Raw genomic sequence first — 27,996 nt, 5'->3', positions numbered from 1 at the left:
CTAACGTAAACATACTGCATGGCAACATTTTGCTAATAATTCATGAATGCTACACCGAGGACAGCAGCTTTACATTGCATGGTGGCAAAGGTTCTGTCACAACATACACATTGCATTATATGTCAATGTTTATAAGTTAGAAATAAATTTACAGACAGAACGCCTTATTATGGCTTTGTAGATCTGTCCCATTTTCTATCACTGGTACTTTGCAGATACCGCTGGTTTACGTTAACTGAATGTAATGTTGTGTTTTTTGTCCCAAAATGATTGAATCAATTTCAAGTTTGTCAGAATTGTGGGGCCCCTCCCTCCTTCACGGGGTTTACGCACCTGCTCCCCATTGTTGATCGAACTTTAGGTGGCCAGAGGTGGTCCTGTTGTCCCCTAGGACGGCCACGGCGGTATCTGTGGCTTTTCTGTCTTCTTGGGACGCCCGTTTCGGCACCCCGTCCGACGTCACTTCAGACAGGGGTCCGGAGCTCTCGTTAGTGTCAGCAGGGTCTTTGTGGACGACGGTGTACCACCCTCAAGCTAGCAGCTTGTGCGAGCGGTTTCACTGGTTCCCTAAGGTTGCGTCGCGGGCCGCACTCTCTGGTGACAACTGGGTGGACAGTTTGTCGTGGGTCATGCTGGGGCTGCGTTCCGCCCCCAGGATGACCTCGACGCCTCACCCGCTGAGCTGGTGCTTCGCCAGCTACTTGTCCCAGGGGAATTTTTGCCCAAGAGGTCTGCTCTGCGTCTCTATCCTGTTGTGCCCTTTGGCTTGCGTTTTCCAGGTCCCATCAACCACTGTTTCCCGCAGTCTTTTGCGTCTGCAGAGCTCATGTCAGCTTGTTTTGTGTTCGTTAGGCATGACGCTCACCGCTTGCTTCTGCACCACCCGTACGATGGGCCTTTCCCGGTGCTTGAGGCAGGCCCTAAGAGTTTTGTGTTGGACATGGGCGGGCGTAGGGAGCATGTCATGCTGGATCGGTTGAAGCCGGCAGACAGGGGGCCGGGGGAAGTCGTATCTCATTTCCAGGTTCCCCGCTGGGGTCACCCAACATCCAGGCCTCCAGCAGCACCTTAGCAGATCCAGTGCCAGGTGCCTCCTGCTGTTGTGACTGAGGAACGCCGGAGCCGTTTCGGCAGGCTGATCAGGACGCCCCTGAGGGAGTAGTTGTGTTTCTGGGGTCCCTTCTGGGTGTTTGGGGGGGCACTGTGGCGACACTGAAGGATGCGGCCTCTCAGCCTATGGTGCTAAGGGTTAAGCGGGGTATATACGGGCGATCCCAGATGTTCAAAGTTATTGTTGTTTGTTGGTGTTCAACCCCTCCATGTCTCTGCCATCGTTTCCTTGTGGGAACACCACATTGTTACATAATAGGTGTTTACATTGTGTAATAGGTGGATACCTATGTTAATCTGTGGCAAACTTATTACATAAAAATATGGTATTGTACCTTGTCCCCTGCCCACATTGGAGACTAAGTTGTCTAATCTTGAGCCTTCATGGAATGAGGTTTGTCATGGAAAGATTGCATCAGCCTGTCAAACGTAAATCAACAATTTCAAGGTTGAGTTGCTTTCGGTGTGTCATAAGTTCTGCTTTTTAACTTTTTAATTTGTTTATTATTATATAATTCTTTCTGTGGTGGTGCAGTGGTTAGTGCCTCTGCGTCACAGCTCGAAGGATCCTAGTTAGTTTCCGACAAGGGGACCTTTCTGGGCGGGGTTTGCATGTTCTCCCTGTGTCTGTGGGGGTTTCATCCCACAGTCCAAAAACATGCAGGAGGTTAATTGGGAAAAAAACTTGGAAAATTGGCCTGAATGAGTGAATGAATGGTTGTTTATCTGCATATGTGGCCCTGCGATTGACTTGTGACTAGTCCAGGGTGTACCCCACCTCTCGCCTGATGACAGCTGTGATAGACCCCCGCAACCCTGAGTGCAGGATAAGCGGCAGACGATGGATGGATTCTTCATTGTGTCCTTGTCACAAAGCAGCGGGAGGAGCTACTAACATTTTCAACGGTTCCTACTTCCTATTTATCTCCTCAGGTTAAGCACAGTGTGCTAAACTGATGCAAAAATTAAATGGAATTCAGATTGAGCTACTATTATTTATTTATTCAATAAAAAGATTAAAGAAACCTGAGAAAGTCTTTTGTCCCCTATGTTCACCAGTCTGAATGTCTGCCTGCACTTGCTTAATGCTTCAAGTATGTGCATGTGATCGAATGAGCAAGTACTCTTTATTTAAATTTCACAACAAAAAGACGATACCACTCCAAGTTTATTCTGGCAAACACTCTAAAAATATTGTTTTTGGAAATACCAGCAGCAAAATTTACCTGCTAAATTGTTAGAATGATTATAGAGTCATGTGATGGGAGGAAATTGCTGAATTTGTTAGTGTTAAAGTTTAATCTATCATCTTTGTGCCTGTAATGATTGTTGTAAGGAAAACATACATTTATGTAATTGAGTACATAGATTGTCCCTGGGATGCATTATGTACACATCGACAAAGCCAGTAGCAACCACAGAAACATCATCATAAAATCAGTGTGGTGTGAACAGAAAGGCTTTTTCACGGACAAAGTTTACAACTGTAAAAGAAGAAAGAGAATCAACCGTGATTGAGTCGACTGTCCACCATTCTGCTTATCCGTTATATTTGTTCCCTTTTTATGATCAAAGATCTCATTTAAAGTAAGCTAGATATATTTGCAGCTAATTTCCAGTTGAATGTGCTTTCTCAGTTTGCTTTACTGAAAGGAGAGAAACATGAAATATTGTCATAGAGAAAAATTATTACAGTAATCTGTTTTTTTATGCTTTCAAAAGCCTTCACTTCATGGGACCAGAGAAAATCAAAATATGTAGGTCATACAAACAAACAAACAAACAAACAAACAAACACACGAATAAATTCTAACCTGGTGCATGTCTAGAGAATAATTTTGTTGTTCCAAAATAATTCTCACCTGTTTGATTTAAATTTGTGAGGACAATGCTGTATTAGTTGGGACCTATTGAGAAAAGGATACTGACTGTTGGTAAGATGTTTTGCCAAATTTTGATTGTAATGAGAGTTGTATTTGTGGAATTGACCTAAATGATGACTGCTGAGGTATTGCCCTATGTTGCTCTGTGCTTCTGCTTTGTTAACTCTGTCTTTCTGTCACTAAGTAAGGTGTAAAAGTATGTTTCAAAATGGTTCCCCATTATTGCTCCATCTGTCAGACTGTTATGCGCCATCATTTAAACTGTAATGTTTTGGGCTTTACTTCAATTAATTTGATCGACTAGCTCTTGTCTTAGTTGTTGCACACTCCCATCTGAAGACAGACTCGCAAGATGTCAAGCGAGATAACATGGGATCAGTGTTGAGAGACACGCTGATCCAAAAGATTTGTTGGGGTCGATGTAATCTTGAAATTCAGAATTATTATCCCCCTGTTCATAAAGAAAGATGAATTGCAATAACTAATAGTTAAATTTTTGTTGTTAAGGATGTTGTGACTTGATCAAAAAAACAAAAAACAAAAACGAAACATTCATGATCCTTTTTTCTTCTCACAGCCATTTTTTCAGCTGGTGAAACTAAGGAAGCTTGGCCTGAGTGACAATGAGATCCAAAGACTTCCACCAGAAATAGCTAACTTCATGCAGCTGGTAGAACTTGATGTCTCTCGAAATGGTAAGCCAGAAAATGCATATGTATCACAATTTTATTTACAGACACAACATTTTTTTTCAATTGAAGACATTATTATTCCCTTTATTTAAAACATTTATTAGTTATCATGTCTCAAACCTCCTGTGATTTGATTCCCTCTTTCTTGTATCTATCTGTATCATCAGTAGGGGCAGAAATATTTACAGATATAAGAGCGACTATTATAAAGTAAATGTTTCAACAGGCAATATAACCTCTCTATGTTAATTTATATGTTTGAATATAGCAGACTGCAAGCCCATTTCAGATTTCCACCACAGTTTCTAACCAACTAGACATTTTAGAGTTGTGGCTATAGAATGAAACTAAATGAGAGGGTTTGTTATGTTTAAAGAACATAGTAAGGGCCTCTAAGTTTCAGTTCTGTCATTACATTTTTCTGTCTTAATTGTATTTTTTTCTTGTTTAGATATTGTGGAAATTCCAGAGAGTATTTCATACTGCAAAGCCCTCCAAGTTGCAGATTTCAGTGGAAATCCACTCACAAGGTAGTCTTATAAGATGATGGTGGTTAAATATTAAAAATCTAATAATTACAGACTTACTTTCAACACTGCAAGTTGGAACTTGTTCAAGAATATCTTAAAAGGTTTCTAAAACCAGGGCCTTATGGGGAGGAATTCATTTTTCCATTGTCTGTACTGTGTGTTTAAGTTTCCCTGCTCTTTTCCTGCCAGAATGAGCATTTATAGAATCTCCCTGACAGGTTGTGTTGTATGTTTTCATTATGTGGGTGGATTAAAGTCTAGCTTGCACATGGCCGTTTTATACTGTCATGCAGTATAAAATTTAAGAGGGAACGGTAATAATAAAGAAACTCAATGGTTTTAAAGTTCACAATCTAAAACCAATTTTCAAATCACTTTTATTTAAGCTGCTTATGCTTATTCGCAATTTTGTCATTCACCAAAGTTTATGTCATCTAAATATTGCGGTTATGCCATATTAAAGCACCCTACTTATTTTTGTTGCTTAGAATATTCATCGTCCTATATAGTGTTTTTGGAAGTCACCCTCTTCTTTTCAACAGTCACATTTGGGATGGAGAAATTCAAGAGGTTCAATTATGTGTTTATGGAGATATTTGCGTGTTTGCCATGGAGCAAAGAGAGACTACAGCCCATATCTAAATAGTCTCAACCACCCAGTTTGCCACTTTGTTGACAAAGCTTGACAAATGTGTGTATGACTGCTGGCTATTAGTTTTGAAAAAACATATGATATATGCCATATATATATCATATATCCAAATATAAATTGTCATGGGATCAATGTTTTTTAGCCCTCATCATATATTTTTCTGTAATGGAAGCCTAAAATCTTGAAATTTAATGCAGTTATTTTGATGTTCTTTGCCCCATATTTTAATCGCCACATTGAGCATTTTACTTTACAGAAAACTGGAATGCAGAATGGAAATGGAATGCCTCTTGAGAGTGGTTGGACTTTTTCTACTATGAATTGTCCCCAGTGAGAGGCGCCAGGCAGATGTGGGCATATATGTACATATATATATGCATATATGCATATATAATGCATTTATATAAGCATGTATCGATATGTATATGTATATGTATGTATATATATATACATCTATATACATATGCATGTATATATATATATACACACACGCATGTTTATTTATACATATGTATATATGTATATATATGTGTGTGTGCGTTTGCGTGTGCGCGTATGTACGCTTATATATATATAGATATATAGGTCCAAAAACATGCAGCAGGTTAATTGGAAAATTTTGGAAATTTGCCCAGATGTCCGACTGAGGCAGTGAATGCTTGTCTGTCTGTATGTGGCCCTGTGATTAACTGTCATCCTGTCCAGGGTGTACCCAGAATCAGAAAAAAATTATTAGTCCCCAATTGGCAAGCTGACATCGGACGAGAGGCAATTGCCAATTGCCTCTCGCGCGATATCAGCTGGGATAGGCTGACATCAGCTTCCCCCGTGACCATGGATGTAAACCCTTATATTCGCAACTTGCTACAGTATGTGTATTTCCATCCATATCTGTATGTGTGTGTGTGTGTGTGTGTGTGTGTGTGTGTATATGAATATATATGATTTTTTTTCAACTGTTAGGACTGCTGTGAACAACTAAACACACACCAACTGACTTTGCTAAAACCCTTTAATTGCGTTACATCTTGTTTTGGGTTAACATGCGGTTCAACACTGACTCCCCTGTTTTTCCAGGCTACCTGAGAGCTTTCCAGAGTTACAGAATCTAACATGCCTTTCCATCAATGACATCTCATTACAAGTTCTTCCAGAAAACATTGGAAAGTAAGTATATTTTCATTTGCTGAGTGCAGCAGCCTTTGCAATTAATATGCAATTAAATATTTCCATATTTCACTTATCATACAAATATTTAAAACAACATTTTCCCTTGACTCTGCAGTTGCTAATATCTCACTGATTAAATTGCGCGCAGGTGTTCCACTTGTGGTGCATAAAATCTTTTTTCACTTTTCCTGTCAGCAAGCATTTTCAAGTCTTGTTGCTATTTTTCTTTTCGGTATTAAGATTAAAGTAATATTAAGTAATTCTAAACGCTACAGTATGTTTTCAATATGGAATCTGTTACATAAATTATTTGGCTTTGTTACAGACCATGGACAGAATGACCAGGTTGGCCACTTATTCCGTTGCCTCTGTAAATCCAAGCACCTTGGGGCAGCTTTTGATAAAGTTAAGCATTAAAGTTGATTGTTAAAATGAGAAATACATGCAACATTGAGAAAACCTGATGCTAGTACATAGAGCACACCAAAAATAGTAAATGGAATTGACGCCTCCTCCATCACCTTGTGGTTTCAAAGCGCTCCATCATGGATTTCACATACATGCATTCACAGATCAATGGTTTGTGACTAACCAGACCCTTTGGGGCATCTGGGAGTTTGGTGCCTTGGCCAAGGAAGCTTCAGCAAGCAGACAAGTGTAGCTAGGACTGAAATGCCAACCTTCCAATTAGATGGATGTCTGCTATACCAACTGAGTGACAACCACCCTGGTTGAGTCTGTATATACAGTGCAAACTCACTCACAAATAAAATACTGGTGTGCAGTTCTGGAATATGTTGTTTGTATTGTCTTCAGGGAACTCTTGAGAGAAGAATTATCAAATTTCTTTTTCAAGGCTGCTTTGCAAAAAAAAGACAAAAAAAACAAAACAAAAAAAAACCCAACAATCCCGAAAAGACATCTTTGCCAAAATTCTTATTCTAATTGCTGGGTTCAGTTACAAACAGATTTAGTGACAGAACTATGTAAGATAAGATAAAACATTATTTTATTTGTTTCAGGTAAATATGGCCAAAGGGATGATTTAATTTACAAATGTATTACTTATTCAAAATCTCCTAGGGTGTACCTTTAATGTCCTAATATCATTTCCTTCAGCTCTTATCTTTTCTCCTACATTCAAAATTCTATATTTATATCTGTATAGTGATTTATTTTTGGTGATTATATCAAATATACAATGTCCTTATAGGAACTTCAGTGTTTATTGTCATTCTATTGTGCTAGTATTAAAAAGTCTTGGGATTTGGTTCTAAATATGGCTGTCCATCCTGCAAAATGCACAAAATGTGTGTCTGTGTATATTTCAACCACATGCTCAAGTTGAATCCAAGTAATCTGCCTGCACAATTTTTCTCCTGGTACAACAATCCTTTATATGCTTTTATATGCCTTTATATGCACCATGTCGGTCTTACATAATCCTTTGAGAAAAGACCAACTCATAGGCATGGGAAATGAAATCCATATGTGTGTTGAAACGACCTAATGTTTTTTTTTTCTTTTGTTTGAGAACATATGTGTTTTGGGGTTGAAAGACATTGATTTCTGTTGTGGATTGGAGTTTCTTCATGCTAAGATGAGTTTCTCTTAAACCCACAAGATTAACAGAAGAGTTACTGATTTTAGATGGCTGAAGATTCTTTTCCTTTAAATCTCCTGCCGACTAATGTGTTGGTATGAATAAAATGAGCATCAAAAAGTACTAGTAAAGGTATGTAGGTTAACGAAAAACCGGTTAGGACAAATGTTTTGTTATATCTTTTTTTCTTGGTGTTTGTTTTATATTAACATTTACGTTATCCTGTTGCAATACTTTCTCAAATGAATTTTTCTTTATTTTATTTCTTTAGGCTGTTAAAGTCATGGAGGGGCTCAATTGTTTTATTAATTTTTTAATAACACAAGCAGTGCTCATGTAAAATGAGCACTGCTAAAAGATAACCATTTCTCTCAGCCTGTTGAGATATTTTGCTTTACTTTTCAGTTTCTACTGGCTGTTTATGCTGCTGACATTTTTATGACCATGATAAGAATTGATGTACCTCCAAAGTACTTCCTTTCTCTTTGATTGCAAGGAAGTCTTTCGTGGCCATTTTAAAACTTATTTAGGTGTCCTTCCTCTCTTTAGGGACACATTATCAAGACTATGTGTGTATTCATTGGATGCAATTGATTTTTCTTTGATGGTTGTCATAGCCTTTTGAGAAAGTTACACCTTTTCTTCTCGTCCATCATTATAGCTTGTCCAATTTGGTATCCCTGGAGCTCAGAGAAAATCTCCTGACATTCCTTCCAGAGTAAGTACTTTATCCATCCCACTGAGCAGTTGCACATTAATTCCATTTTATACAATTTTACTCTTTGTGCATGTAAGAACCAGACTGTGGTTTGGTTCAAAATATTGTTCAAAAATACATTTCAATATTTTTTAAGACTTCAACATATAAAAGATTTATTGAGTCGCATGCCTTTTATATTGAATCGAACTGTCTCAATCTACAGATCCATGTCACTGCTTCAGAAACTTGAAGAACTCGACCTAGGCAATAATGAGCTGTACAGTTTGGTAAGTATTACTAGATGCTGGGAGCCATTTCCACACGGTAGTTGTGTTACTATGTGGTTACTCACAAAATGAGCAGGAATGTACTTTTGCTGTTTCCATGTTCTCATCAAGTCCATGTAGATTAGCATTCCTCAAGAACAGCTTCTACTTCTTATCACGCAGAAGAGAGGATGACCATCTGCTTCTAGCTTGGGCTTTAAGTTGTAATCTTATGTGAGCGGTTAAACAAAGAGCGTGATTTACTGACCATCAGACTGAATGGAGATGGCTGTTGATATGTTATACTTTATCTTCAAGTCAATGCACAATACACTGTACAGATAAGTAATTACATATTTGCAAATTCATGTTTGTGAGTGAATTTTGCCCTGCAGTCAGATAAAAAGTCAGTCTGCTGGAATAGCAGTTTTATCTCTTACCCATGATATACCTCTGATAAATTTTAGTGTATAATTAAATTATTCTGCTCTTCAAGTTGTTCAGTTTTAGGCTGTAAGTGATGTTTCCGGTATCATATGTGTAACGTCAGATATTATTTGTACTGTTAACAAAAACAATTACCGGTAGTGACACACTCTGCATCTTCTCTTAGCTCTTCTGAAGCCTACTACAGGTTTAAGCCATGTTTGACCGTCAGTTCTTTTTTTTGTTTTTAGTTTGATTTTCCTCTAATTGTTTTGGTCCAAACAGGGAGCTATTTATAATGACAGACCAATAACAGACCAATAATGGAGGTTGAAACAACTGTCTGGGCCAACCTTGGTCAGTATAATGTACAGTGGCAAAAAGTCTTCCTGGTTAAATTTAAAAAATATAGGACATACGCATAGATAGATATAAGATGTAAGACAAATTACAAGTAATTAGTTGTGAAATCAAAAAGAAGTACAATAGGAGTAAGTCCTAAATTTTTTTTCTGCTTTATTGTCTTTCTTTGTCTTCTGTTTTCTTTGCTCTCACCAATTCAATTCCTGTGTTTCTTCCTCCCACATAGCCAGAGACAATAGGCAGTCTTGTCAGTTTGAAGGACTTGTGGCTCGATGGAAACCAGTTGGCTGAAATACCTGCAGTAAGCTCATCATTGTCTTTATTTTGGTGCATTCTACATTTTTAATCGTTGTTCTTTAGCATGGATTGACACAGATATCGTTGAGGTTACAAGTGCTCTTGAAGAAGTGACCAACATAGTTGTTAAAGGTGTAATATCCAGAGTTTTGTCTAAATATCATACTTATATAGATTGTTTGGCTTTCTGCTTGTGTTGTGCCAAGGTTTTCATCATTTTTAAAACTCATAACCAGTGAGAATTATATGATAGGTATATAAGTATTGGATTGTTTCATTTAATCTCATGATGCATACTTTTTTATAATTAATGATTTCACTTTCATCACATGAAATGCTCACAAGTTTGCCATCTCACCTTACATTATTTTTGATGGGAATCAAAGCTGACTGCAGACAGGTTATCTATATAATATGAGCCGTTATTTACTTTTGGCTTTTTGTTGAATCTAAATTACTTGTGATGAATAATGTGACTGAATGCAGCGCATTTCCCCTTCAGAGTTACAAGCTTTTTGAGTTTTGGCAGTGAGGACAACAACTCTATTGATCCATATCTTTCTCAGATCAAAGTTTGAGACAATCTTAATAGCAGAAAATACATATTTTGTTTTTAGACTTACTTTTCACTAACGGAATCACTATGAAATCCACTCGGGGTGGATATATCCCATTTTAAATTGTATCCCCTTTTTCGACAAGCTTCTCAGAATTTTTACTAAATATCAATGCAGTAATTTGTTTCAATATTTGCTGAAAGTAAAAATACATATTGTTTGGTCAACTGTACTCTTCTACTCATTTTGACTGCTTTCCAATATTGTATTTGAAATTGTTCTATTTTCAGTCACATTTTTGATCTCTGCTTTGCACCTCAGGAGATGGGCAGCATGAAAAGCCTGTTGTGTCTTGATGTATCAGAAAACAAGCTGGAGCGGCTTCCAGTGGAGCTTGGGGGCCTTGTTGCACTAACTGACCTGCTGGTATCTCAGAACCTCATTGATGCTCTCCCAGAAAGAATTGGTAAACACACAGTCTCTCAGGACATTTCGTAATAATCAACATTATTGCTATTTTTATAATTTAATAGATAAACTATCGTCTTTTGATAAAAAGTAAACTGCTGCTTTCAGTGTAACTAGTGAGCTCATGTGTCTTGGTCTTTGAATTAACTGAGAGGAATCAACACAGTCAAGAGCAATCAGTTTACCACAGTATTGCGGTTAAAAAAATAATCTGACAATCAGTAACCAATTCCTTTCTTTTTAGGAAAACTACGAAAACTGTCAATATTGAAAGCTGATCAGAACAGGCTTTCCTGTATCCCAGAAAGCATTGGAAATTGTGAAAACCTTACTGAGCTGGTGCTTACAGAGAATCAGATACAGGTATGTTTTTAAGCTGGATTTTTTTTCTAACCAAAGTAATTTAAAACAGCCCTGTTCTAAGTCCGTCTGCTGACATTGTTGAAGTTGATTGAAGACAGTTTCTGCAGGACTGTGTATTTATTTTCTTCTTCTGAGCTCTCTAGATGGCAGGGTATTTTGGAGAAATTCTTTTTTTTGTAGGTATTGTTCAAGTTGGATGAATAAACCCATTGTTGGCAGTTGAATTATCAGTGAATCAGCACCTTAAGATGATATTAGAAGGCAGATATGTATTTGATAAACATTGTTCTATAAGATTTGGTGTTAAATATGTTTTCTTTTCATTAATTCAATTGTTTTTCTTTATCTATTTATTTTTTACTTCTTTTTTTACAGAGTTTGCCAAGAAGTATCGGGAAATTAAAACGACTTTCCAACTTCAACTGTGATAGAAATCGACTATCATCTTTACCCAAGGAGGTCTGATTTTAATTTTAATTTTTAAACAAACATATTAACTTTTTTTACTAATGTTTCTCAGGAAGCGGTTCAGCTCTTAATTGAGAAAAAGCTGAAAAACGGAAAAAATGAAATAATGAACAAGGAAAATATTGAAGTCGCTATACATTTTAGCTTACATTATAAATAATAGTAAATCAGCACTTAACTACATACCACTTTATGGCATAATATAGTTGATAAGATCTTTATTGAGCCCACAACAGGGAAATTCAGTTATTATAGCAGCATTACAAATGGTGCAAATAATAGTAAAAAATAAATTAATAAAGACAAATAAACAAACTAATATATGTATACATTTTCTAATAAAACTGCCTTGCAGTCTATGGTTATAGATAGGAGTAAGTAATAATTGAAACAAGAAGTATTGTAGTGTTTAATGACATCGTTGAAGTATGTTATAAACATTTATATTTTAACCACACTTTAAAAAATGTCAGTGCCAGACTGGCAGCAGGACCTCTGGTATCATGTGGTTGTGCATGATTTTAGCTTTTATTCAAATCATGCACTTCTACGTGTGAACGACGATATGATTATAATTTTCCTTTAAGTCACTGATGTCAAAACTTGATCCTTCTAATATTGTAAGCATAAGGTTAGAGGTTGAGTTATTGTATTCCTTGCTAAAATAATCTGACCAACTAAACAGCTGTTAATGCAGTGAATCCCTCGCTTTGACAGTTTGAAATATTTCATCAAACATGGTATTTGTTTCCAAAATTTGTTTCACCAAAACGTTAGGGTTGAACCAGTATGTTGTGTAACTGTGAGAAGCTATTAATGCTGGCATGTAGTGGCACATTCACTATGTTGTGGTTAGAACTGTGGTTACAGCAATGCTGTTCTGGAATAAAAAAAGAAAGTGGAGTATACTTGTATACTGCTTTATAGTCATAATAAAATTATTTTAATTATTCTCTTTAACCTTTAGTCTGATTGTTTAGAGTGGTTGACGTTTTTCATTCATAATTGGCTCAACAGTGCTTCTGCTTGTTTTGCTGTCTTTTTGCCACTTTTCTTGCTCAGTCCTCTGGTTTGCCCAGCTCTGAGTATCTTCATTGTGTTTGTTTGTGACATTCTTTTCCAACCTCTTGTTTGTTGAGTGTGTGTTTGCTTGGTTTAAAGCTTCTTTAGACATTGTACAATGCCCCTATGTCTTAATAAGGCAAAGACGGCAGGGTGTGGAGAATAATAACAGCACACTTAGTCTAGATAATGAATCCATGGTTAGTGTTTTTCCACCATTGCATGACATCTCCAACAATCACATTGTATTCCTGGCCCAAATATCGACTTGTGCTTTGCAGGGCTACTTGACCATTGGCCCAGTTTATAGATTCTATTGATTGGTTATTAGCTGCTCATTTTCTCTCACTGAGTTTCAACAGAGATTATATAAAAACAAAAATAAGTCATACAATATCAAATTTGTTTGCAAATTGGACACATTGGGTTTGTTTTAGATGCCAGTGTTTACTTTTAAGGATTCATTCTGCTTTGATTATGTAATTACTACTTTGTGTGTTTACTTTTGTAAATTAAATGAGCTTAACCTGCTTCTTTTAATGCTATGAATCTCTGCACTTGCACAGTGCCCAGGATAAAGCAGATTAATAGATTTAGTTGGCCCATCAAGCCCCTGCTTTTTTGGCCACTCAGCCTAATTGTTCCTAAATATAGGTCCCTCAGCTACATCCCATTGACATTTAACTCCTCTGACTTTGGATTCCCCTAGTCTGGGTCAAAGTGAATAAATGCTCAAAACAAAGTTTCACTTTTTCCTAGATTTAAGTTTTTCTTACTGAAAATATTCCACAACATAAATGTCAGAGGCATCACTAAACGGTAAGTTTGTTTCTCAGAACTCCTGTATTTGCTGACATTTTTGCTTAATCAAGTTGTGTCTTCTGTTATCCAGATAGGGGGCTGCAGTGGTCTGAATGTCTTCTGTGTACGTGAGAACAGACTGACAAGGATACCATCGGAACTGTCTCAAGCCACAGAGCTACATGTGCTAGATGTTTCTGGAAACAGGTTTGCTCAGCATTCAATAAAACACAATCTCTTTTATTTGTCTTTCAGAATGGGCTTGTTTCAGCTTTGCTTTTCTGGTATATCCTGATTTGGATAAGTCTTTTTAGAACTGCACTGACTTCACATAAAATATTCAACAGCATGCCTCAGATTATCTTTATGGTCAAAACAGCTGCTCAGCAGTTTTACTACCTTCTGGTAACAGTGTCATGCATACTTTGTCCTAACATATAGTTAGCCTCTTGTTTTTTTCTTTGGGTTAACATTTCTAGTTATAGAAGTCAATTAGGTTATGCCATCAGCAGTGACAATGGTTTATTTCCTGTTTGTGTTCAGGCTCACCCACCTACCAATGTCCCTGATCACGCTGCAGCTAAAAGCTTTATGGTTGTCAGAAAACCAGTCCAAGCCCCTCCTCACCTTTCAGACAGATGTGGATCCTACTTCAGGCGAGAAAGTCCTCACCTGCGTGCTGCTGCCTCAACAACCATATGAATCTGACAATAAAGGTAAGGATGTTACCACTTTTTGTCATGTTTTCAGATCACATAATTGTGATTAACCACAAAAAGTGATTCCAAAATAATGTTTTGTGTACGTATGAGGTGTACACATTTGTATTCTCATACTACACATGAGTATATCAGCATCTTCTGACATGTAGAGTTTCTTGTCTGGTGAAACAACATGGAACCATGACGTTGACATTTGAGTAATATTCCTCATCAGTTGTTGGCTCATATATACTGCTCTCTGTCCTTGATGACATTATCACATGATCTGCTTCGGGAAGCACAGTGTGTTCCCTGCCCTCTGATCCTTCCCTGCAGTATCTGTTGATTATGAGGTCCTGTAAAGGATCACAGTGACTATAACAGATCAGGGCATCTCCTGTCCCTTGAGGCCTTCCTTCATGATTTTTTTTTCCAGAAATGCAGTGGCCTTTACAGCTAAAGAGGCTTAACAGTGGCTGGCTTGCTTCCATTAAAAGCTCACCCACTGGGTACAGGGATCTAACCAATGGCTGGCTGTGCCTCTGCTTGATACAAGAGTTTATTGGAATTTGTCCTCTGCTGCCATCCTCAGCCTGGAGCCCAAATCTGAAATAATTGTGACTTATTGTCAAACATTAGATGTTTTTGTGGATGTGTTCTTCATTTTCAAAACGCCCCTGTTTCTCCCTCAAGAAGAAATTTTTTACTAATGTGATGGTGACTCTTTAGTAGAAGAGAACCAGTTATAAGTGATGGCGGTCAGATCAGTGAAGTTGTATAGCAGGTTGGGGGCTGGGTAGATTGTATTGCTGTAAGCCAGTGACTAAGCTGGGATTTGAAACTATGATCTGGCAGTTTCAGGCTTTTGCTTATGAGAGTTGGGTTGTTTGAAAGCCTCATTAGATGAGTTGGCAGATTGTTGAATAGCAATCATGGTGATATTGATTTGCTGAAGAGTTTACCCTTTTTAAAATGTTTGTATCAGTACTTATCTGCCGCCATGGGCTGTACTAATAGTATGTTTTGGTTGAAAAAAAAAGGCTCTGATAATCTTGCCCGCTGTGGAGCCCTTGAGAGCCTGGTGAATGACATGGCAGATGACACATGGGACAACAAAGCCATGAACAGGATCAGTGCCATTCACTTCTTGGATGATGATGAAGATGAGGATGATGAGAATGACAAGGTGAGATCGTTGCCATTGATGATAACGTTTGGTCTATAGTGATTAAATAATGAAAAGCATGGTGATATTGCAAACACGTGCGATGATGACTTATTTTTCTGTGCCTTTTAGTGGTTAGTTTTTTTACCGGCATTTTTTTTTCCTTTTCTGCATCACACATTTCACCCATATATCTAGCAAGTTCTGTATAAAAATATATTACACAAGATAGCTCCGGAAAATCATTTTTGAATGGTTTAAAAAAACCCAAACAAAAACATACATTTAATTTAAAAATGTGTTTATTGTTGATACCCTTTGATTATTTTTTTCAAATTCTATTCAAATATCTTATTGCTGAAATCTGTGTATCATTGGTGGCCTCTCCTTACCCTTAACTAGACAAATAAATAGATAAAATATGCCGATTCTAATGATGCAGATACATGATGAGCGACTCAGCCAAATATCAGACATTAGAAAATGAGTAATAGCCATCCATATGTAGACAATAGACTACAGTATATATTTGTAACTTTAAAGGAGTAACAGGTGAGACTTTTTGAACTTATGTAAATTAAATTACATGAAACAACTAACGAAATATCAAAGAAGATAGTAATGTTATTCTTCCCTTCCATTTCAGTTTACCATAATTTCCATGTTGTGAATACTGCAAATTGGCAACCATCAATTCTGTTATCACCCTACTGTACCTTTAAATCACAGCATCTTATTCCTGATCTGCAGCAAATGTATCATTAATTCTGATGTACTCTGATGTATACAGGGAACACTACTTCGCCGTGCAACACCTCACCCAGGTGAGCTAAAATCAATGAAGAAAGCAGTAGAGAATCTCCGCAATGACCTGAATGCTGCCAAAGGCCTGGACTCCAACAAAAATGAGGTCAATAATGCTGCAGACAGAGTGACTACATCTGTGTGACTTTACCTCAGAGATGTTTTTACCTCCTGTGTCTCACCATGTCATCCCGCACAACCCTGCAGCTCTTGTTTTCTTTTACCTACAACCCCAGTGTGGCCTACCCTTCCTCTTATTAAACCCTGGGATGCCGGTAACCTTAATCCATCTTATATCCTGTGTAAAATGGGCTCGACTCAGCCTACTAGAGCCGCTGTGCCTTCTTGTTCTGTATATCGTCAGCAATAACCTGCAGAGGAGATCATTTTAAAATATTTAAAAGTTTTATTACTTTTTTAAAAGCCTCTTTTAAAAATACGCATTAGGTAGTTGCACTATTGTTCTACATCTCTATAAAGTGGTGCAAACTTTGTAAATGTTCTCTTTATTTGTTCTAAAGCTGTTTTTTAAAAACACTGGGTGACTATTTCTTTTTATTTTTGGGGCATACAAAGCAGGAATTTTTGGACCTACTGATTAAAGATAATTGTATAGTCTTTTGTGAATATTAATACTTTTGTACTTTTTGGCAGCTCAGATGTAAATAAAGAGTGTATAGCAGATTTCATTTTCATTTACATATTAATATTTTTTTTCCATTCTAAATCAAAATAATGAACAAAACCCAGATATTAATGTCTTATTCAATCCATATAAAATGACTGGGTTTCCAAGGCAATCTTGAAGCCTTTTTTGTTCATTTGTAGATACTCTCGGTTATAATTAGACCCGCTAATGATAATAATGTATATGGTTTGGAATTTAAGTCCTGCTTATCAGACTTTACTCATCCACACAATCATTACACAGGAATAATAATGCCATCTTATTTATGTCTACTGTGCTTTACTGCTTTTATGATTTGTTTTGTTTTCAAATAGATGCCAAAAGCGGCTGTATTTTTTATGACAGCCCGCCTCCCCACAACAAAGAGTACTGTACAGAATAATCAATGGAGGTTTGGTGATAATGCGGTTCGTACCACAAGGGTGGCATCCTTTTTAAAAATACAGTTAGAAGTTCCTCTTAAATGCACTTCTCAGTATTTCACAAATCGTATTCTTTTATATGGTACATAATAAATTGTATTATTTTGTTGTTAAATTGATTTGCAAAAAAGTGGACCAGGGAAACTGGTTCATGTTGTTTTTATGTTTTTAATTATGTTCTGATCAAAACTGCACAAACGGGATCTCAAAGAGGCACTGAGCCTTGAGATTTGAATGAGATTTAACCACTGATCAATAAAATGAGTGCAACACTAAGAATCATGTTTGTCATTCCTTTGACTAATGGCCTGTTGAGTTCAATGAATATCATACACTTTCTGGCTTTAATAAACCAAATTTGACCGGAACATAATATATCTGAACGACCTTTGATGAGGGATTTAAATAAATATTATTTTGTGCTTCTCCATAATACATCAAAAATTGTCTTAGGCTGAAACTGACTAACTAAACAGGCAATCAAATGTGTCCTTCTCTGGCCCCTCCTTTTGCTTTTTATGTCATTCCAGCTGTCTGTAATGCTTTGTTAGCATGTGTCATTGTTGACTTGTGTACCCTGCATGTGCTAAATGCTGTACTGATGCCGGCATGCTTTCAGTATACAGATAATACAGCCTGTTTGTGATATTTGGTTATTTTAAGAAAGGTAATGCTTTTCTTGATGGTGAAGATGTTAATGTGGGTTTCGGGCGATGTAGTGTCTGGTCTGTATATACCTTATAAAATAGGAATCAATTGAAACTATGTGACTAATAAAGGGGTTGTCTCAAAATAAAAAATGAGACAATCAGTACAAGGCTTGGAACAATAGCACTCAGACTTACTGAGGTCTTTGAGGTTTTGAAATTGTTGTGTCACTGATACAGATGCAAAAACACTTTACTAGAGGGGCAGCCAGGGAGCCTTGTGTTGATTCAAACTCCATTATTTACACAAAATCTTATCCAGTATCAAATGGTATCACTAGCTGTGCTGGAGTTGATTTTTCCATAGAGGTATTCACAAACGTAGTTTTTCTCAACAACTAAAAACCAAAAAAGATTCACATCAATATCGTGAGACATATAGCAGTAGTAATAAGTGGCTAATGGGTTGTTCTCTTGGACAGGTTCTGGTATCTAGATTTTCACTTTCCTGGCTTATATAGTGCTTTTTTTTCTCAAAGGAAACTGGCCTTGGTCAACAGACAAATTGAATACAAAGGGTGATGAAATTCATGCATCATGATAACTCTAGTGACTCCTGATGCACAAAAATACACAGCCAAATGAATCACTGTTTCATACCTAATCAGCTTCTCCGATTTACATGTTGATATGTTGTGCATGATGTACCTCAGTTTCATAAGAAAATATACCCTGCAGTGATGGATGAAATTATCCACATTTTCTTTGACATGGGTGTTGTTGATTTTCAAATTAATATGGTGACATTAATTTTTAACAACAGGTGCTATCTTCTGACTATCTTCAGGAGAGTAGAAATCCCCATACTAACCCATCCCTCAGGACCAGTGGCCAAAACAGGGCATTTCCTGGCTTTAGCTGGGTGGCAACCAAAGAAAGTCCACAAGGGAGCCTCCAACAGTTGCCAACCAGTGACAGTATGAGTGATCACCACACAGAAAAAGAGGAAACTGAGGAAATAAAGCAACTCATGCAGGTTTGTTTTCTAGTTTTGGTATGTTGCTGCCTTGATGTCGGTATAGTTTTGTTCTATGATTTGCATGAAGTGTGGTCCTAAACAGGATTCTTATGTTTCTATGTGGTTCAAAATGATGTGCTGAGAAACATTATATGGAGATAGAAGATTTTTTTTTACTTCAGTTGGGACAAATGTTTTATGTTTTGCACTCTCCCAAGTGTGAGTTCAAAGTAAATATCAAGAATTATTGAACATAAAAGCTTGGCATCATTTCTTATCAGCAGGCTGCAGCAGGCAAGTTGTCAGAGTGTGATAGCTCTCCGTGCTGGGCTTCTTACCAGAGAGGTACCACTCCTGAGGGAAAGAAATTTCAGCTACACAAGGCTGCTAATGCAGGGTCCAGTCTCCTTGGTGACCTTGATAACTTCTCAAGGATTTCCCCCTTCACAAGCCATCTGAAACCTTTGCAGACAGAGAAGACCTCTCCTAAAGGGGAATCCTCCATCTCCCAAGTGCCATTAAGAGTAAATGCCCTATATCTCTCTTAAATGCCAAATTGTGTCCGTGGTGTTTTACATTGTAAAATGGCAAGGATGTGACTGAAAATATCTGATGTTACCTTAAAACTACATAAAGTATGTCTTTTAAGTTACAGGTCAAAGTATCTGGCCAGAGGGGTAGTCTGGGCATCAGCATTGCTGGTGGGAAGGGCTCCTTGCCTTACAGAGACCATGATGAGGTAACTTACAGTGTGTAAGATCAAGAAATCTCACAGACCCTTCTAGGTCATCAATCTCTTTATGCTAAATTGCCAAATGACATCTGTATTTGTGCTCTGCTCATTCATGCAAATGATCAAACCTGTAGTGAAAAATGCTTAGCAAATTTTATAATAGCTTTTATTGAGGGGAGTATGTATATGTACTTCCTTTCAGGGTATTTTTATTTCCAGAGTCACAAAAGGGGGGCCCTCAGAAAGAGCCGGACTCCGCATCGGTGATAGATTGCTAGAGGTAAGAGAAACATTTTTTATGGAACATTTACAACAGCAACTTTATTTGTGCATTTAAACTATTATCGTTAGTAAAGGTTACCATTGACAAAAATCACCTTTTATGGTGTTCTACCACTGGCCAAGAGAGGGCATTATTATATAGGTGGATTGGTCTCAGCAGCTCCCCTCTGTGGTAAAGCCATTATGAACTGTGATTTTTTTTCATTGACAAAAGGGAACACCAATGCAAACTCCAATATAATGCTCACATTCATGCCAATGATGATACTGCTGGATTTATTGGGAATACACATTCTCAGTGAATCTGCACTTATGCATGATTTGTCTTAGCCACTCCTGCTCTTATTCAACATAATGTAACCATATAGGTCAATGGCCTCAACATGCAGGGAGCAACCCACCTCGAGGCTGTCAGCGCATTACGAAATGCTGGGAGCTGCATCAAGATGAAGGTGCAAAGGGAGTGGTTGCATTTGAATGAGATCTGCGTTCTGGATGAGCCACAGTATAATCAGGACATGACAAACTGTCAGCTTTGCACCCAAGACAGTTATGATCAAAGAAGCACACAACAGAAGGGGGAGTGTGTAGACGATTGTTTGTCCATGATGATTGAGGCAGCCTGCAATGGCAATGGCATTGTGGTTAGTTTTTTTAAATCTCAGAATTATCACAAAGCACTTACTCACAAGTATTACCATTGCTTTTCAGTGGTTATCAAACCAATTTTGGATTACAACTTCAAAACAACTATGATGTCTTTCTCGCAGCCTTTCCTTACTCATTTTCTCTTATCATATCTTTCTTTTCCAGCATGATTTGGAAAGTAGCCTGAATAGGCCCTTGTCTCACCTGGGGGCGGAAGTGTTGATGAAAAGTGACCTACTTCAAGCTGTGAAACACACAATGCCAGTAAGGCTCATCCTTTACAATCATTTAATTTGGTGTACACAGATCAGATCCTGAAACTTGTGCTTTTATGTTCATCAAAAGAGCTGAAAATAGATAATTAAAGATAATCTTTTCATGCACCTATTTATTCTTTCAACACGGTTTCCCTCTCTGGCAATCACTTCACAGATCCCACGGATCATCCTCACTCATCCCTCTACCTCAGATGAAGATGTTGAGTTCTTGACACACAGCCCCAACAAGGAGCCGCCACATGAATCTGACATTCCTGACAGACAACTACAATCTGACTGTTACGACAGTGCTTTCTACCCACCTTGACCGCAGCCAAAAGAAAATCCATGGAAGTGCTGATGGATTCTCATGTCAGATTTCACTGCTGCTAATAATAATTATGATATTAAATGAATTTGCTAAAATGACCAAATGTGATGTATGTGAAAAATGAATCCAGTCAGTCTAGCCTACCTCAACTCTACATAATGAATTTCATCTCAGCCTATAAAACTGTGAAGTCCATAAGGTTTTTTTTGATTGTTCAGCGGCTACCATAACTTAACTTACGAGAAAATGCAGGGAGAGAATGCAGGGAGCTGCTCAGGGTTCAGAAAAATACTAAATTTGACTTCCCTCTGTTCAGTGCAAAGATTTACATCCTCTGTGGACATGGCACCAATTAAAAAATAAGCTTGCAATTACTCAGTAACAATCCAAAGCCATATTCAAAGATAAAATGTATATCAGCCAAGACATTTCACGGGCTATTTCAATACTTGTTAATGCTAACATTAAAATCAACTTGTTCACAATGTTCAACATATGATCAAACAAGTTTTCGATTTGACTTTATTTTCAACTCAAGTACTAGGTATGGAAAAATCTTTTGCCTTTAAAATGTGGAAACAGCTTGGTCAGAGTTGAGTAAAAACACTGACTTCAAAGGTTTTAGCTGCGATTTGTGTCAGATTGCTGGATGGATGGCCAATAATGCACATCTCTGCTGTTGCTCTTGACAAGTTGCTTATTGTGATGTGAAACATTTACAGACTGATGGATGATAATCCTCTTGGGTGGAGAAGGAACAGAGGCTTGATGGAAAAAAAAAAACATGCATGTCACCTTTTACTCAAAATCAATCGCTTGAGGTCAGGTTGTTTTTTCCGAGGACCGAGTCTTCAGAGATGCCAAAGTGAAATCATATACAGGATCTGAGAAGATGACTTTGTATGCTACTGTATAAATTAGGGACTGGTGTGCATAGGTTTTTTAGTTAGACTGTTTTGCAACACAGAAAATTCTGTTTTCACAGTATTGAGGCAAAAGTTACGATGCAACAAGATAAATTCATATCATTTAAATAAACATTATCTAAGAATCTGCTCCATAGTAGGCTACAATCACAACTGTATATGGTGAACTAGTTTAAAAGACACAAAATTAAACTATTATTCATGTGGATATTAGAGTACTCCTGGATAGATCTACAAAAAAGATTATATCATTGACGAATATTGAAATATAATGGTCAAATTTCCATATTGTTCAGGGTTTAACATATTTTAACTTGTACTGAATGCTGGAGGTTCCATGACTGAGAACAAAGATGAGGTATCCTAGTCTGTCCAGCGTTTGTTAAGGGTACATATTTAGCAAACCCAAAATAATTGATGATACCCCAACCACCCTCTTCTAGGAGCTTTAAATATCTCCTCATTCCACTTTTACTTTTTACTACCCCTTTCATATACATACTGGCTATAATGAATTCTATCTGGACTGTGCAGTTAATAGATTCTGTAAAATGCACTCACACATTTTGCTGATCGTTTACCAATTGCTTGTTTGGATTAAGCTCTAAAAGGAATAATTTGTAAGCATCTGAACAAAGAGTTGTCTGTTTTTGTTGCATAGTGCCCTACGTGGTGACTGTGAGTCACTGTTGTGTGTTGTGCACAATAGCAGCATCAGAAGTCCAATCTGTCTCAGAGAGTAGTGGACTGTATATACAGTATGGTATTATAACTGGCTTAAGCACTTTTTCTTTTGTTCTACTGTTCTGCTTTGCATCGTACCTTCATCACCTTTCATTTCAAATCCAAGAGCAAGGATTTTAAATCTCAGCAGCTTCTGCTCTATGTTTGTTTAACATTCTGTCAAATTCTTCTGTCAGACAGTTACAGGGAATCCAACACGCTGCATTAGTGACGTCTATATCAAGGGCTGAATCCTGAGCATATCACCACATACTTCTAGTTTTCTTCATTTGGAACGAGTTACAGAACGTTATGTTTAAATAGGTTATTTTTCCTGAAATTAATGATTGGCCTCTTGAACAGGAACTTTGAGGAGCGAGAGAATAATTGGCTGTTTCAACATGTTTATCTGTGATGCGGTAGCTTTAACAATTATGTTGCCTTAACTGTGAATCATAATGCCAGAAAATTGAAAACTGGAGACAGAAGCTATAGTCTTTTGATGTCAAATGCTAAAAATGTTTCTTAAAAGCTGGGTTCCTCGTAGATAGTAACAGCTCATCTTACAGTTTTAGACAATAGGACAACATTAGGAGTAACATTATCTCCAAATGAAAAGACTCAAGACTTAACTCAAGAGTAAAGATTTTTGATTGTCGTTGTGCAAGCATAATGAAATTTTGTTGAGAACTCTCGGCTCGGAGTATGCATAAAAAAGAGGCACGAGAGTATAAATAAGGATAGTATGTACACAGGAGCGGACATGGTATATACAATAGACATAGTATATAGGTATAAATAGTATATACAAATAGAAATTGTATATACACATTTGAGTAGAATAGATTAGAAATAGATGGGAGCAGCAGGATGGTAATGTAATATAACGTAATTAAAGTGCAGCTTATTGCTAGTCCAAGGGTATAGGATGTTTTAGGTGTGTGATATCTTTACAGGGTTGGACGTCTGAGTTTTTGTCAACAGGGGCATCGTGTTTTTTTGTCTAAGCACTGTTCTAGGAAAGAAGCTGTCTCTCAGCCATGATGTGCTGGTTTTGATGCTCCTGCACTGCTTTCCTGATGGATATGGTAGATGGGTGGGATCCATTGCAATGAGTCAGGCCTTTCTCTGATTCTGGGCAGCATAGATTGAGCCCAGATCTTGAAGGAGGCAGCCCACAAGCGCCGTGCTGTTCCCACAACTCAGCCCATCTCCTTTCTGTCTCGTGCTGTGCAGCTGCCATACAAAATGTAAAAGTTTGTGAGCAACTAGGAAGAGAGCCCAGCTCACCTCAGCTTCCTGGGGAAAAAGAGTTGCTGCTAGGCCTTCTTCACCAGGTGTGAAATATTCACAGCCCAAGGCAGGTCGGATGTAATGTTGATACCCAGGAGCCGGGGGTTATCTACACTCTCTACCTTCTCCCAAAGTATGCAGAGGCGAGTGTATTCCGTATTCCTGGACCTCTTGTAATCCAGTGCAATCTCCTCGGTCTTGCTAGTGTTCAGGATGATCCAGAACAGATTTATGTGATATGGGTGAAGATGACAGGGCTGAGGACATAACCCTGCAACATGCTAGTGTTCAGGCTCAGTGAGGAAGATGTGGAGGCCCCCGTTCTCACCATTTGTAGCTGGTTGGCGAAAAAGTCTTTGATCCAGGAACATAGTCATGCAGACAATCCCAGCAGCTTCATGGTCAGCTTGTCCAGGAGGATGGTGTTTATGGCAGAGCTAAAGTCCACAAATAGCATCCTAACATAGGTGTTAGGTTGCTGAAGGTGAGACAGGGCTGTCTGAGGTGCTAGTGAGACAGCATCCTCCATAGAACAGTTCTCCCCGTAGGTGAACTGTAGGCTGTCCAGCCCAACAAGGCTGGTGTTCTTGATGTGCATGAGGAAGATCCTCTTGAAGCACTTCATGATCACTGGGGTTCAAGCAAGGGGACAGCAGTCATTGAGATGCCTTTCCACATATAGCTTGGGTTATTGTTGTTGAAGTACTCCCCAATGCACTGCCTCTATCTTTTTCGGCAGCTGTATACCCTTTTTCAGATCTTTCCGAGCCCCTCCATAGGCTAGCCTGTTGCCTGCTGTATCGGCTGCATCCCAGCTTTTAAGCAGGGGCCTCACTGTGTTATCCATCCACCGCTTTTGATTGGGAAAGACAGGTAAGAGCACTGCAAGTAACTTTCTAACTAAGTTATTGTAAAGCTGTGGGGCAGCATTGTCTAGCTCCAAAACAAAGGTCAGCAAAACAGGACATTATCATTAATGTTAGAGCTGATGGTCCTTTGGTAAACAAGACAGTACTTTTACAAATGAGGATAATACAATAATTATTTCCATAAGAATGGTAATAGAGTTCAAAACAACTCTGCAATCGTCCATAGAAAAATGGTACAATGATGGAGATCCTTATGGACCTAAAGCTGGACGTGTTATCACTCATGTTATCCAAGGCCAACAGGAAGAAGGATGTCACGACCAAGAGACAACAAGAAACTCTATCAAATGGATTCATACATGATTGATCTTATGACTGAGAATGCTTTGTTGTCCAAAAACATGCGGGCTTGACGGTGCAACGATCAGTAGAAGCCATACAGGACCCTGCTGACATAGATTGGTGTCTCCATGTCTGCTTGACTGATGTGAAAAAGAAGCTGGTGAAGCCGCAGTAGATAATTCATCTCACCAAAGTCTGTGAGATGAATAATCTCCAAAGCCCAGGGGACACACCAAGATGAAAACAAACCCCAGTAAGTGCATCACTCCAGAATTCCTAGACAAATTCTCTTCATTTTTCATAGCTACCAGTAGTCTTGGGGTAGTTGTAAAGGAGTTCTACCAGGAGAGGAAAGTGATAAGGTGGCCTTTTTTTTAGTCTGAGAGGGTGTTGAAGGACAGCGAAACTGTTGAAAACTGGTGTAGCTACACAAGATTGAGTGATTGACTATACATACAAGCCTATTTGACATACAGCTATATATGGGCACAGTAGGTTAGAGTGGTTGTCTTTGGAACCAAACATTCCTTGTTTGATTCCTGCAGTCCCTACAAGCCTGTCAAAGTGTTGTTGAGCAAGACACTGAACCCCAAGCAGGTACTATGTGGCTCTGAACTGTTTTGGTTCATTCATGATGGGTTAAATACAGAGAAATATTTTCCAGCAAGGGATGACAAAGTATAATAATTTAATATGGGTGTATGTGTTGATAGAATACAGCTAAAAACTAAAAATCGACTTTTATGATGAAAATTATCAGAGCTTCTTCTTCTTCTTCTTCTTCTTCTTCTTCTTCTTCTTCTTCTTCTTCTTCTTCTTCTTCTTCTTCTTCTTCTTCTTCTTCTTCTTCTTCTTCTCCTTTCGGCTTTTCCCTTAGGGGTCACCACAGCGAATCAACTTTCTCTATCTAACCGTATTCTCTGTATCCTCCTCTCTCACACCAATTACCTTCATATCTTTTCTCACTACGTTCATTAATCTTCTCTTTAGTCTTCCTCGAGACCTTCTGCCTGGCAGCTCCACTTCAAAGATCCGTCTACCAATATATTCACTATCCATCCTCTGTACATACCCAACAATCACAGTCTGGCTTCTCTGATCTTCTCTCCAAAACATCTAACATGTGCTGTTCCTCTGATAGACTCATTCCTGATCCTATCCATCCTGTTCACTCCCAAAGAGAACCTCAGCATCTTCATCTCTGTGACCTCTAGCTCTGCCTTCCGTCTTTTCATCATTGTAACTGTTTCTAGGCCATACAGCATTGCTGGGCTCACCACTGTCTTGTACACCTTTCCTTTCATTCTGGCTGATAGTCTTCTATCACATAGTACCACTGACACTTTTCTCCCCCCATTCCAACCTGCTTGAACCTGTCTTTTTACCTCTTTTCCGCACTCTCCGCTGCTCTGGACTATTGACCACAAGTACCTGAAATCCTCCAACGTCTTGATCTCCACTCCCTGTAGCCTCACCATTACACCCGGGTTCCTCTCATTCTCACACAAGGGTGTGAGAATGTCCAGTGTCTTGCTGCAACTAACCTTAATTCCTCTCCTTTCCAGCGCATCCCTCCACCTCTCTAGATTTTCCTCAACCTGTTCTGTGCTCTCACTACAGATCACAATGTCATCCGCAAACGTCATGGTCCATGGAGATTCCTGTCTAACCTCATCTGTCAGCCTGTCCATCACCACGGCAAACAAGAAGGGACTCAGAGCTGATTCCTGATGGCGTCCCACCTCCACCTTGAACTTCTCTGTTACCCCTACAGCACATCTCACCACTGTCGAACACACTTCTCTGACACTCCAGACTTCCTCATACAATACCAGAGTTCCTCTCTTGGCACCCTGTCACACAGTATGCTTTTTGTAGGTCTACAAAAACACAATGCAGCTCCCTCTGGCCTTCTCTGTACTTCTCTATTAGCATTCTCAACGCAAATACTGCATCTGTAGTACTCTTTCTAGGCATGAAGCCATCCTGCTGTTCACAAATACTGACTTCTGCTCTCAGTCTACTTTCCACTACTCTTCCTCATCACTTCATTGTATGTAATTTATCCATAATTATGAATGCCTTGTGGCCTCTGCAATTAAACCATCATAGATGAAACATGATCAGTAGGCTGCCATCCATCAGTGCCAGCGGAGCAGTTAGAGTTTCAGCGTCTTCCTCAACAACACCTCAACGAACCAGGAGTAGCAAGGAATCGAACCAGGAATGTTCAGTTCCGAAAATGATTGCTCTACCTCCTGCGCCACATCAAATCCACTATTCTTTCCCATAACTTCATTGTATGGCTCATTAACTTTATCTCTCTATAGAGAAGATTTATGGATGTAGTGAGAAAGGATATGAAATTATAGTAGTAGTTGGAGAGGACACAGAGAGTATGGTTCGATGGAAAAGGTTGATTTATGGCGACCAACGAATGGAAAATTTGAAAGGAGAAGTAATGGAAACAAAATCAAATGTTTCTGCATTTAATATACATGTTAAAATAAAGGATAGTGGATTATTTGAATGCGTTCTGTATTATAAATGATGGTTCAATTCTTTTTAAAGATGTGTATTTTACCTACTTGATTTGCTTTCAGGATCCTGAAAGATGGTGTGCTCAATTAATATTTACCTTTCAACTTTGTTTTTTTCAGTTTGGGAGTGTCTCCATGTGCTTACACTGCTTTCAGCAGGGTAGAAATAGACAAGAGCAGCTGCAACAGGAATGAG

The 27,996-nt window shown here is 38.3% G+C and overlaps 1 protein-coding gene across 3 annotated transcripts in view; it reads left to right on the top strand.

The window, feature by feature from the left end:
* The window catches only part of lrrc1 (leucine rich repeat containing 1), a 28,305-nt gene extending 5,645 nt beyond the window's left edge, over nucleotides 1-22,660 (top strand). The window contains exons 2-21 of one of the 3 annotated variants that reach the window (XM_086168640.1): nucleotides 3,571-3,688; nucleotides 4,137-4,215; nucleotides 5,945-6,034; nucleotides 8,302-8,358; nucleotides 8,564-8,627; nucleotides 9,622-9,696; nucleotides 10,571-10,715; nucleotides 10,962-11,080; nucleotides 11,456-11,539; nucleotides 13,503-13,618; nucleotides 13,955-14,127; nucleotides 15,153-15,298; nucleotides 16,068-16,187; nucleotides 18,686-18,874; nucleotides 19,138-19,380; nucleotides 19,506-19,595; nucleotides 19,792-19,869; nucleotides 20,240-20,515; nucleotides 20,685-20,783; nucleotides 20,952-22,660. In XM_086168640.1, coding sequence (XP_086024766.1) covers nucleotides 3,571-3,688; nucleotides 4,137-4,215; nucleotides 5,945-6,034; nucleotides 8,302-8,358; nucleotides 8,564-8,627; nucleotides 9,622-9,696; nucleotides 10,571-10,715; nucleotides 10,962-11,080; nucleotides 11,456-11,539; nucleotides 13,503-13,618; nucleotides 13,955-14,127; nucleotides 15,153-15,298; nucleotides 16,068-16,187; nucleotides 18,686-18,874; nucleotides 19,138-19,380; nucleotides 19,506-19,595; nucleotides 19,792-19,869; nucleotides 20,240-20,515; nucleotides 20,685-20,783; nucleotides 20,952-21,104 — 2,514 coding nt within the window. In that variant the 3' untranslated portion in view covers nucleotides 21,105-22,660. Of the gene's footprint in view, nucleotides 1-3,570; nucleotides 3,689-4,136; nucleotides 4,216-5,944; nucleotides 6,035-8,301; nucleotides 8,359-8,563; nucleotides 8,628-9,621; nucleotides 9,697-10,570; nucleotides 10,716-10,961; nucleotides 11,081-11,455; nucleotides 11,540-13,502; nucleotides 13,619-13,954; nucleotides 14,128-15,152; nucleotides 15,299-16,067; nucleotides 16,188-18,661; nucleotides 18,875-19,137; nucleotides 19,381-19,505; nucleotides 19,596-19,791; nucleotides 19,870-20,239; nucleotides 20,516-20,684; nucleotides 20,784-20,951 lie in introns of all 3 variants that reach the window. The other 2 variants (XM_086168633.1, XM_086168624.1) reach the window with 2 other exon arrangements.
* Nucleotides 22,661-27,996: the final 5,336 nt, after the last annotated feature.

The sequence above is a fragment of the Fistularia commersonii genome, chromosome 2, assembly GCF_037954325.1.
Source record: "Fistularia commersonii isolate RoL2024-O1a breed Wild chromosome 2, RoL_Fcom_v1.0, whole genome shotgun sequence".
NCBI lineage: Eukaryota > Metazoa > Chordata > Actinopteri > Syngnathiformes > Fistulariidae > Fistularia > Fistularia commersonii.
The sequence above is the reverse complement of the archived record's forward strand: the minus strand, read 5'-3'. Positions and strand labels throughout refer to the sequence as shown.